The sequence below is a fragment of the Agelaius tricolor genome, unplaced genomic scaffold (assembly GCF_023055355.1).
Source record: "Agelaius tricolor isolate 1412-34295 unplaced genomic scaffold, bAgeTri1.0.p SCAF_180, whole genome shotgun sequence".
NCBI lineage: Eukaryota > Metazoa > Chordata > Aves > Passeriformes > Icteridae > Agelaius > Agelaius tricolor.
Window position 1 is genome coordinate 64953 of NW_027269440.1, and position 10472 is coordinate 75424.

General features: G+C 70.4%; 2 protein-coding genes across 2 annotated transcripts; both read right to left on the reverse strand.

The window, feature by feature from the left end:
* Positions 1-36: 36 nt before the first annotated feature.
* On the reverse strand, positions 37-2864 carry B4GAT1 (beta-1,4-glucuronyltransferase 1). Its single transcript, XM_071420979.1, has 2 exons — positions 1038-2864; positions 37-663 (listed from the first exon to the last, which is right to left on the reverse strand). Exons 1-2 carry the CDS (start codon positions 2439-2441, stop codon positions 472-474), a joined length of 1596 nt encoding a protein of 531 aa, XP_071277080.1. The 5' UTR covers positions 2442-2864; the 3' UTR covers positions 37-471.
* Positions 2865-3274: 410 nt separating this feature from the next.
* On the reverse strand, positions 3275-10466 carry LOC139587108 (putative per-hexamer repeat protein 5). Its single transcript, XM_071420980.1, has 8 exons — positions 10419-10466; positions 9152-9303; positions 8963-9065; positions 8112-8361; positions 7882-7991; positions 7533-7665; positions 5086-7364; positions 3275-4265 (listed from the first exon to the last, which is right to left on the reverse strand). The coding sequence occupies exons 2-8, from the start codon at positions 9152-9154 to the stop codon at positions 4237-4239; spliced, it is 2907 nt and encodes a 968-aa protein (XP_071277081.1). The 5' UTR covers positions 9155-9303; positions 10419-10466; the 3' UTR covers positions 3275-4236.
* Positions 10467-10472: the final 6 nt, after the last annotated feature.

Below are 10472 nucleotides of genomic sequence, written 5' to 3' on the forward strand. Positions count from 1 at the left end.
CGGCCATGTTCTTCCGAAGCATCATGGGAGCTGTGGTTTTTAAATAGGGGCGGAAGTTCGGCCATGTTGGCACCCGATGCATGCTTGGAGCTGTAGTTTGCTGCCGTAAACAACCCAGACGGGGTCTTGGCCTCCTGCGCTGGGTTTTACTGGTCCGCACTGGGGGCAGCTGCTTGCCCGGCCCCCGTGACATCACCCACACAGAGGCATCATGGGTAGGTGGCCAAATTTACTGAGGGACGGTCACGCCCAGGTCCAGGGGGCGTCCAGGTGTCCATGGAGGGTCCCCAGGTGTCCCCAGATGTCCACTGGAAGGTCCTCAGGTGTCCCAGGTGTGTCCCTGGTGTGTCCCCAACTCTGTCAGGAGTCCCCAGGTGTACAGGACAGGTCCTTCATGTGTCCATTGGGAGGTTCCCAGGTGTCCCCGCTGTTCCCAGGTGTGTATGGGGGTTCCCAGGTGTGCTCAGGTGCTCAGCAGCGCCGAGGGGAGTTGGGATATTTCAGTTTGAGCCCCCGTTTGAACTCCCGGAAGCGCTGGCGGTTGCGGCCCAGCTCGGCCTCGCGCCCTTCGTGGAACCCGCCCGGCTCCTTCCAGCCCCGGTGGGTGACGAAGGCCCCGTCCAGCACCGCAAACCGGAACCCGGCCACGTGCAGCTCGCAGGCCTGGGGGGGACAACGGGGGGGTCAGGGGCCACAGAGAGACCCCAGAGACCCCCCAGAATCCCACAGAGACCCCCCAGAAACCCACAGAGACCCCCACAGAACCCACAGAACCCCCCAAGACCAGAACCCCCAGCCCCTATGGCCACCCCATGGTCACCCTACAGCCACCATGACCACCCAAGGCCACCCCATGACCCCCAAGACCACCCCAATGTCACCATGACCACGCCATGACCCCCAAGGCCACCAGGGCCACCCCACGGCCACCATGCCCACCCCATGACCCCCATCCCCACCCCACGGCCACCATGCCCACCCCAAACCCCCTCCCACTCCCCCATTCCCCCCATTCCCCCCATTCCCCCGTCCCTGACCTGGCTGATGCGGTTGAAGCCGTACTGCAGGAAGCCCTCGTCGAAGGGGGGCACGCCGCGGGCGGGGGCCACGTAGAACGGCTCCCAGGGGTCCCTCCAGGGCACCTCGTAGGCCACGCGCAGCCGGGGGGGGCCCGGGGGGGCCGGGGGCAGCCCCCGCCAGCGGCCGAAGGCGGTGGGGGCCTGGCAGGGCGGGCAGAGCCCCCCGTAGAACGGCCGGGCCTCCCCCGCCCCCCAGAGCCGCAGCAGCTCCGCCTTGGAGCCCGGGGGGGGCCCCGAGCCCCGCAGCTCAAAGGCCGGGAGGACAAAGAGGGCCCGGGCCCAGGGGGGGGCACCGCCGGCCTGGGGGGCGCTCGGGGTGTGGGGGGCACTCTGGTTATGGGGGTCACTCAGGGCATTGGGGTCACCCAGAGTTTGGGGGTCACTTAGAGTGTTGTGGTCACTCTGGGCATTGGGGTCACTCAGGCTATTGGGGACCCCCGAGGTGTTGGGGACCCCCAACCAACTTTGGGGGACGGGAGCCCCCAAAGTTTTGGGGTTCCCCAAATCCCCCTGAGCGCCCCCATTTTTAGGGTCCTGTTCCCCCCCGTCTGGGGGCTCCCGTCCCCAGTTTTTGGGGTCCTGTATCCCCCAGTTTTTGGGGTCCATCCCGCCCTGTCCCCCCCAGTTTTTGGGGTCCAGGCCCCCGCTCCGCAGCAGCTCCAGGAACCCCTCGCGCAGCCCCGGGCTCGGCTCCACGTCCGCGTCCACCATGAGCACGAAGCGCCCCCAGAACTGGGGCGGGGGTCCCGGCCCGGGCCCGCCCCCCGCCGCCCCCTGCCAGGCCACGTTCCTGAGCAGATTCCCGGGGTACGGCGCCCCCAAAGCGTAACTGGGGGGGTCGGCGGCCGCCAGCCGGGCCAGGGCCCCCCGGCACCCCCCGGGCCATTTCTGGGGGGGGCTCTGGGGGGGCGGCACTCGGGGCGGGGGTCCCGCCGCCCCCTGCACCACCTGCAGCCTGAGCCGCCCCCTCAGGGCCCGGCAGGGCCCGCCCAGGGCCCCGAGCAGCTCCTGGAGCCCCCCCCGGGGCTCCCCAAACACCGCCAGGGACAGCGGCCCCCCCCAGGCGCCGCCCCGGGACCGGGACCCCCCCAGCGCCGCCGCCGCCCGCCCGGGGCTCCCGTGCGCCGCCAGCACCAGCTCGGGGCGGGGGGCGCGGGCCCAGCCCGGGGGCGCCCCCAGAACGTCCCAGAACACCCGGAACGACCCCGAGGCGTCCAGGACCCCCCTGGGCGGGCGCGGGTGCGGATGGGGGGCGCGGGAATGGTGGGGAGGGGGCGGCAGCGAGCGCAGGTAGAGGGTCTGGAGCAGGGCCAGGGCCCCCAGGAGCCACGCACAGCCCCCCAAAACACGGGCACGGGACATGGGCGGCACCGGCTCACACTGGGGGGGACCGGGGGGATTTGGGGGGCACTGGGGGGATTTTGGGCACTTTGGGGGCAGATTGGGGGGACCGAGCGCACTGGGAGCTACTGGGGCTCGCTGGGAGGGGTCAGAGGGGGCACTGGGGGATACTGGGGGCTACTGGGAGGATTCTGGGGGTCGCTGGGGCCGGCGCGGAGCCGGGACCAGTCCGGCATGGTGGAACCAGTACGGGAATATTGGGACCAGCTCGGGGTTACTGGGACCAGCTCGGGGGTTACGGGGGAGGGTCTGGGGGCAGTTCCGGGCCGATCGGGACCAGTTTGGGGTCGCTGGTGCCAGTTTGGGGTCACTGGGACCAGTCCGGGACTCACCGCGCTGCGCCGGAGCCGGGAGGGGCTGCGCATGCGCGGGGCGGAGGAGGCGGGGCCTCACGCACAAGGGGCGGAGTTATGCAGATTAGCCCGTGCTGCGTGATGGGCGCGGTTTCACCGCCAGGGGGCGCGGTTTGAGCCTTGTGGGCGTGGTTTCTGCGCCGGGGGCGGGACCCCCGGGACCCCCAAATTCCAACAAATCCTCCCCAAATCCTCCCCAAATCCCCCCAAATCCCCCAAATCTCCCCCAAATCCCCTCAAAGTCCTCCAAATCTCCCCAAATCCCCCCCAAATCCCCCCAAATCCTGGTGTCCCCCCCAAATTCCGGCTCATTCCGACCCCTGGCTCCTCCCCTGGGGCTCCCCTGAGTTTTTTGTCCCCCCCGAACCCCCCCAAGTTGTCCCCAGTGTCCCCCCTCCCCAAATGCCACCCCCTCCCCAAAGGAGCTGCCGCAGGCACGGGGACCTTGGGGGACACTTTTATTGCCAGGGGGGACATTGGGGACGCGTTGGGGACATTGGGGATGCATTGGGGACATTGAGGACGCGTTGGGGACGCGTTGGGGGCGTTGGGGACTCGGTCCCATGAGCGGTGACGGTGTCCCCCTCCTTCGGGGACATCGGTGGCACTGGGGACGCTGAACAGGCTCAGTCCATGGGGTCGGGGACACATTTGGGGACAGTGGGGACATGGGGGTCTCAGGATTTGCCGCGGGTGACGAGCGGGTCCCGCGTCCCTTGGGGACATCGGGGATGTTGGGGACATCAGGCCAGGATGTCCCTGGGAGGGTGCTGGGGACATCGGGGATACTGAGGCACATTGTGCCTCAGCCCCAGGGCTTGGGGACATCATGGGGACATCATTGGGGACATTGGGGACATTTTGGGGACATCATTAGGACACCATTGGGGACATTTTGGGGACATTATTGGGGAAATTTGGGACATCATTGGGGACATTATTGGGGAAATGTGGGACAATATTTGGGACATTATTTGGGGTATTGGGGACATTCTTGGGGACTTTGGGGACATCAAGCCACATCGTGCCTCGGTCCCCCGCCTTGGGGACGTTGAGGGTGACACCCACAAGGGGATGGGGGGGAGGGGACACAGTTTTGGGGGGCGGGACTCTGCCAAAAACGCAGAGCCCGAGGTTGGGGGGGAGGTGACAAAGGGACAAAGGGACAAAGGGACAAAGGGACGGGGGGGACACGAGGGACGGTCCCCAGGCGTCCGGGCTGGGGGCGGGGGGGGCCACCAGCCCCCCCCCAATTACCTTAGAGACTCGTTACGAGTTAAATTAGCACGAGCGGCCCCAAAGGGGGGGCGGCAGAGGGGGCGGCCGGGCCGGGGGGCGCTGGCCGGGCGGGGTGACAATGACAATATGCCATACTGGGGGCAAGTCGCGTCACAGACTTCAGTTCAGAACGACGGGGCGCGCTGGCTTCCGGCTGCGGGGCACGGGGACACGTCAGGGATGGAGCAGGGCACCCACAGTGACCCAAACCGCCCCAAAACTGCCCCGAAATCCGCCCTGAAACTGGCCCGAAACTGCCCCAAAAACACCCCGAAACTGCCCCAAAAACGCCCCAAAACTGCCCCGAAACTGTCCCAAAAACACCCCGAAACTGCCCCGAAACTGCCCCAAAAACACCCCAAAATCCGCCCCAAAACTGCCCCAAAAAGACCCTGAAACTGCCCCGAAATCCGCCCCAAAAAACACCCTGAAACTGCCCCAAAATCCGCCCCAAAACTGCCCCAAAAACACCCCGAAACTGCCCCAAAATCTGCCCCGAAACTGCCCCAAAAACACCCTGAAACTGCCCCAAAAACACCCCGAAACTGCCCCAAAATCTGCCCCGAAACTGCCCCAAAAACACCCCGAAACTGACCCCAAAATCTGCCCCGAAACTGCCCCAAAAACACCCCGAAACTGACCCCAAAATCTGCCCCAAAAACACCCCGAAACTGCCCCAAAATCCGCCCCAAAAACACCCCGAAACTGCCCCAAAATCCACCCCAAAAACACCCCGAAACTGCCCCAAAATCCGCCCCAAAAACCACCCTGAAACTGCCCCATAACTGCCCCAAATTCGCAAAAACCGCCCAAACCACCCCCCCGAAACTGCCGCAAAAACTGCCCCAAAACCCCCCAAACCTGCCCCAAAAATCCCCGAACCCCCCTGAGAAGCCCCGATACCCCTCCAAATACCCCAAAGCCCCCCCAGAACCCCAAATTCCCCAAAGCCCCCGTGTCCCCCCCGTGCCCACCTTTGCGGAAGGCGTCCTGGAGGCGGCTCTGGGGGAGTTGATACAACTCAGCAGCAGCAGCAGCAGCAGCGAAGGCGTCGCGGGGCGACCGGGCCGGGGGGGGCGCCCCGGCGGGCCTGGGGGGCAGCCCCGGGGCTCGGCGGGGGCCCCCGCGGGCGGCGATGGCCGCCAGCCCCTGCAGCAGCCGCCGCAGCGCCGGCCCGGCCGCGGGCACCGGCGGCGGCGGCGACGTCTCGGGGGTCAGCAGCGCCCCGGGGGCGCCCCCCGGGACCCCCGGCCCGGCCGCGACCCCGCCCGGGCTCTCGGGGCTCGGGGGCAGCTTCTCGGGGGCGGCCTCGGGGGGCTCGGGGGGCCCGAAGGCGAAGGGCGGCGCCTGGCGCGGGGTGTAGGGCGGCGTCCAGGTCTCGGTGCCCCCCAGGCCGGGGGTCTCGGGCGCCCCCAGCCCCAGGCGGAGCAGCCCCAGCGGGGCCGGGGGCGCCAGGGGGGCGGCCAGGCCCAGCCCCAGGTCGGGGTCGGCGCCGAGCTCCGGCTGGGCCAGGCCGGAGCCGAGCGCGGCGCCCACGGCGAAACCGAGGGCAGAGCCCAGCCCGGGGCCGGCGTCCGAGCAGGGCACGGAGCCCAGGCCCAGCCCGGCCCCGGGCACCACGTCCACACCCAGGCCAATGTCCAGCTCGGGGCCCAGGGAGGCTCCGGACACCAGGCCCACACCGGAGCCGAGGCCAGAATTGTGTCCAAGCCCGGGGTTCTGTCCCAGTCCAGAACTGGTTCCCAGTCCAGAGTTGGTTCCGAGTCCAGAGTTGTGTCCGAGGCCGGAGTTGTGTCCAAAGCTGGCATTTTGTCCATGTCCAGTGCTCTGTCCGAGCCCAGCGTTGTGTCCGAGTCCAGTGCTCTGTCCGAGGCCGTGGTTCTGTCCAAGGCTGTGGCTCTGTCCGAGCCCAGCGTTGTGTCCGAGTCCAGGGCTCTGTCCCAGCCCAGCGCTGTGTCCGAGGCCGTGGTTCTGTCCAAGGCTGTGGTTCTGTCCCAGCCCAGCGCTGTGTCCGAGGCCGGCGTTGTCCAGTCCAGCTCCGGCCGGCAGAGCTGACCCCGCGCTGGCTCCCAGGCTGGCCCCGAGGCTCAGTCCGGCCGCGGCTCTGGCCCCCACGGTCACTCCGACGTCCGGGGGCAGCGCGGCCGCGCCGATGCCCAGCCCCACGCTGGCCCTGATGGCGCCGCTGGCCAGGCCGGGCCCGATGCTCAGGGCCACGCCAGCGGTCACTCCGGCCACGCCGGCGGTCACTCCGGCCATGCCAGCGGTCACTCCGGCCACGCCGCCCGGCCCCAGGTCATCCCCGAGGTCAGCGGGGCCCACGTCGGCTCCGGCCGCCACGTCCAGGCCAATGTCCACTCTGAGGCCGCCTCCCACGCCGAGGCCCAGGCCGGTGTCCGAGCCCACTGACCCCCCCAGGCCGGGGTCAGCGGTGGCCGTGCCGGCAGCTCCCAGGCCGTGTCCGATGGTGGCTCCAAGTCCGGGGTCAGCGGTGGCCGCAGTGGTGGCCGCAAGGCTGTGTCCAGTGGTGGCCGCAAGGCCGTGTCCAATGGTGGCCCCAAGTCCAGGGTCAACAGTGACCGTGGCGTTGGCTGCCAGGCCGTGTCCAACACCAGGCCCCAGGCCGGGCTCAGCAGTGGCCGCAGCGCTGTGTCCGAGGCCGTGTCCAATGCTGGACCCCAGGCTGGGCTCCAGGCCACTGCCCAGGGCAGCTCCGAGGCTGTGTCCGATGGTGGCTCCGAGTCCAGGGTCAGTGGCGGCCGCAGCGCCGTGTCCGAGCCCAATGGTGGCCCCCAGGCCGGGGTCAGCGGTGGCCGCAGTGCCGTGTCCGAGGCCGTGTCCAATGGTGGCCCCCAGGCCGGGGTCAGCGGTGGCCGGAGCGCCGTGTCCGAGGCCGTGTCCGATGGTGGCCCCCAGGCCGGGGTCAGCGGTGGCCGGAGTGCTGTGTCCGTGTCCGAGGCCATGTCCGATGCCAGGCCCCAGGCCGGGGTCAGCGCCGTGTCCAAGGCCGTGTCCGATGGTGGCGCCCAGGCCGGGGTCAGCGGTGGCCGCGGCGCCGTGTCCGAGCCCGTGTCCATCGGCTCCCAGCCCGCTGACCGCCAGCCCCACGGCCCCCAGGCCGGGCCCCAGGGGCAGCTCCAGGCCGGGCCCGAGGTCGCCGCTGGGGAAGTCGAGGCCGGGCCCGAAGGGTTCCGGGGGTCCCGGGGGGGCTTCGGCCGCCAGCTGCTGGCGCAGGCACCAGGCCTCGGCCTCACTGCGGGGGGACAGCGCGGTCAGTGGGGCTGCGGCCACCGGACAGTGCGGTCAGCACGGCCACAGGGACAGCGCGGCCACGGCCACAGGGACAGCGCGGTCAGCGCGGCTGCGGCCACCCGGGGTCAGCAGGGGCACTGGGCACTCAGCACTGACCACTGACACTGACCTGATGACGAAGTTGTGGGCCAGCAGGGCCGGCCCCTCCGGCCGCAGGCGGGCGTACACCCATGTCCAGCCCAGGCCGTCCTTGCGCTGCAGCCGAGTGACCACCTCGCCCCGAGCCTCCGGCCCCGCGCCCGCTGTGGGGACACGGGATGGTCAGTGGGGCAGCCAGGGCCATGGGGGACACCCAGAGGGGACTGAGGGACCCCAGGGATGACGGGGGGGAAAGGGACACACATGGGACCCTGGGGATGGCAGGGGAGGGGACAGGGAGGGGACAGGGAGGGGACAGGGACCCCCAAGGACCCCCAGGGACCCTCGGGTGGCCCCAGGGACCCTCGGGTGGCACTGACCGAGGCGCAGGTGCTGGCGGGCCACGTGCCCCAGGTCCTCGGGGTGCAGCAGGCGGTACCAGGAGCGGCCCAGCAGCTCGGCCCGGCCGTAGCCCAGGTGCACCAGGACACTGTGGACAGAGGGACAGGGTCACTCACTGACCACACGGATGGGTTCCTGCCCCAGCCCAGCCCAGGTGAGCCCCAGCCCAGCCCGGCCCAGCCCAGGTGAGCCCCAGCCCGGGCCCCACCTGTCGGACACGTCGAGCAGGGCGAGGTCGCGGGCGTGGCGGCTCTGGAACGCGGGCAGCAGGAGGCAGTCGGGGCAGGGCCAGGGCGGGGGGTCCAGGGGGGCGCAGAAGGCCACGAAGAGCGCGGGGGCGGCGGCGCCGGGGGTCCCGGGGGGCTCCTGGAAGCGCCCCCGCAGCAGCACCAGCTTGCGGCCGGCGCTGGGGCGGCGCGAGGCGCGCGAGGTGGTGAAGCGGCAGCGGAACAGGCGCTCTGCACGGGGACACGGGGGCTGGCTGTTTGGCTGTCTGTCCGACCCTCTGTGTGTCTGTCTGTCTGTCTGCCCAGCTGCCTGCCCCTCTGTCCGTCCTTCTGTGCTGCTGTCCATCCCCCTGTCCACCCCTCTGTCCTTCTGTCCACCTCTATGCCACTGTCCATCCCTTGGTGCTGCTGTCCATCCCTCTCTCCATCTCTCTGTCCCGCTGTCCACCCCTCTGTCCCGCTGTCCATCCCTCTGTCCTTCTGTCCATCCCGCTGTCCATCCCTCTGTCCTTCTGTCCATCCCGCTGTCCATCCCTCTCTCCCGCTGTCCATCCCTCTGTCCCGCTGTCCATCCCTGTGTCCCGCTGTCCATCCCTCTGTCCCACTGTCCATCCCTCTGTCCATCCCTCTGTCCCTCTGTCCATCCCTGTGTCCCTCTGTCCATCCCTGTGTCCCGCTGTCCATCCCTCTCTCTCCCCATTCATGCCTTCCCTCCCTCTCCCTCCCCTTCCCCCCAGGACCCCCCCGATCCCCCCCAGACCCCCCCAGGACCCCCCCCCCAGACCCCCCAATCCCCCCCTTCCCCCCCCACGCCCTGGGGACCCCCACCCACCTGCCTGGGGGGGCCCGGGCAGGCTGAGCTGGTGCCGCACCAGGGGGTGATCGGCGGGGTCCAGCAGGTCGTAGATGCTGTCCCCTTGTGCCACCAGGTCCACCTGGGGGGGCAGGCGGGGGGGAGGCCGGGGTGAGCCCCCGGGACCCCCCGAGCGCCCCGGGCCCCCCCGAGCCCCCCGGTGCTCACCATGGAGTGGCCCAGGTGCTGCGCCACGTTGTCGGTGACCCCGACCAGCTTCCCCTCGCGGGTCACGGCCAGCAGGAACCCGGGCAGCGACGCCACCAGGTCGGCGAGCTCGGGCCCCCCCAGCAGCTCCAGGGGCGCCCCCCGGCTCGGGCCTGGCGTGGGGACACGGGGGGACAGCGCTCAGAGCCCGCCCGGCCCCGGGGTGGCACCCACGGGGCCGCCGGGGGCTCCACTCCCTGTCCCGTCCCCGTCCCGGCTCCTCTGTCCCTGTCCCGGTCACCGATCCCTGTCCATGTCACCGATCCCTATCCCGATTCCCGATTCCCGATCCCGGATCCCGGTCCCTGATCCCGGTCCCAGTCCCCGTTCCCGATTCCCGATCCCAGTTCCCGATCCCGATTCCCGATCCCGGTCCCCGATTCCCGATCCCAGTTCCCGATCCCGGTCCCCGTCCCGCTGCCCCTCCCGGTGCCCGCCGCTCTCCGCGGTGCTGAACGGGAACCTCCGGCCGCTCTCCGCGGTGCTGCCCCGGCCCCGGTCCCTGCCCGCGGTGCTGAACGGCCCCGGTCCCCGTCCCCGTCCCCGTCCCTGTCCCGCTCCCAGCCCGGTCCCCGACCCCTTCCCGGTGCCATTCCCGGCTCGATCCCGGCTCCCAGCCCCGGTCCCTGCGGGTCTCATCCCGGTGCCGTTCCCCACTCAATCCCCAGTCCCCGATCCCTTCCCGGTGCCGTTCCGGCTCCATCCCCGCTCGCTCTCCCGGTCCTCTCCCCGCTCCTGCTCCATCCCCGCTCCTGCTCCATCCCCGCTGCCACCCCGGTGCTGTCCCCAGGTCGATCCCCACTCAATCCCCGCTCCCGCTCCCTTCCCGGCTCCATCCCCGGTCCCGCTCCATCCCTGCTCCGTCCCCGGTCCCAGTCCTGTCCCCGGTCCCCCTCCATCCCCGTTCCCGGCTCCATCCCCGTTCCCGGCTCCATCCCCGGTTCCGCTCCCTCTCCCGGTCCTTTCCCCGCTCCATCCCCGTTCCCGGCTCCATCCCCGGGTCCCTCTCGCGGTCCCGTCCCCGTTCCCGGCTCCATCCCCGGGTCCCTCTCGCGGTCCCGTCCCTGCTCCATCCCCATTCCCGGCTCCATCCCCGGGTCCCTCTCGCGGTCCCGGCTCCATCCCCGGGTCCCTCTCGCGGTCCCGTCCCCGGTCCCGGCTCCGTCCCTGGTCCCATCCCGCTCCCCTCTCCCGCTCCCCGCTCCGTCCCCGGTCCCTGTGCCGGTACCTGGCCGCAGGCAGGCGCCCTTGCGGGTGTAGATGCAGGCGAGGGCCATGACGT

Coding starts and splice junctions, on each gene's coding strand:
- B4GAT1 (XM_071420979.1), bottom strand. CDS start 2,441: ATGTCCCGTGCCCGTGTTTTGGGGGGCTGTGCGTGGCTCCTGGGGGCC. Junction 664..1,037: donor GCTTCAACCGCATCAGCCAG/GTCAGGGACGGG, acceptor TGTCCCCCCCAG/GCCTGCGAGCTGCACGTGGC.
- LOC139587108 (XM_071420980.1), bottom strand. Junction 8,362..8,962: donor GCCCGGGCCCCCCCAGGCAG/GTGGGTGGGGGT, acceptor GTCCCCGTGCAG/AGCGCCTGTTCCGCTGCCGC. Junction 7,666..7,881: donor CCGCCAGCACCTGCGCCTCG/GTCAGTGCCACC, acceptor GTGTCCCCACAG/CGGGCGCGGGGCCGGAGGCT.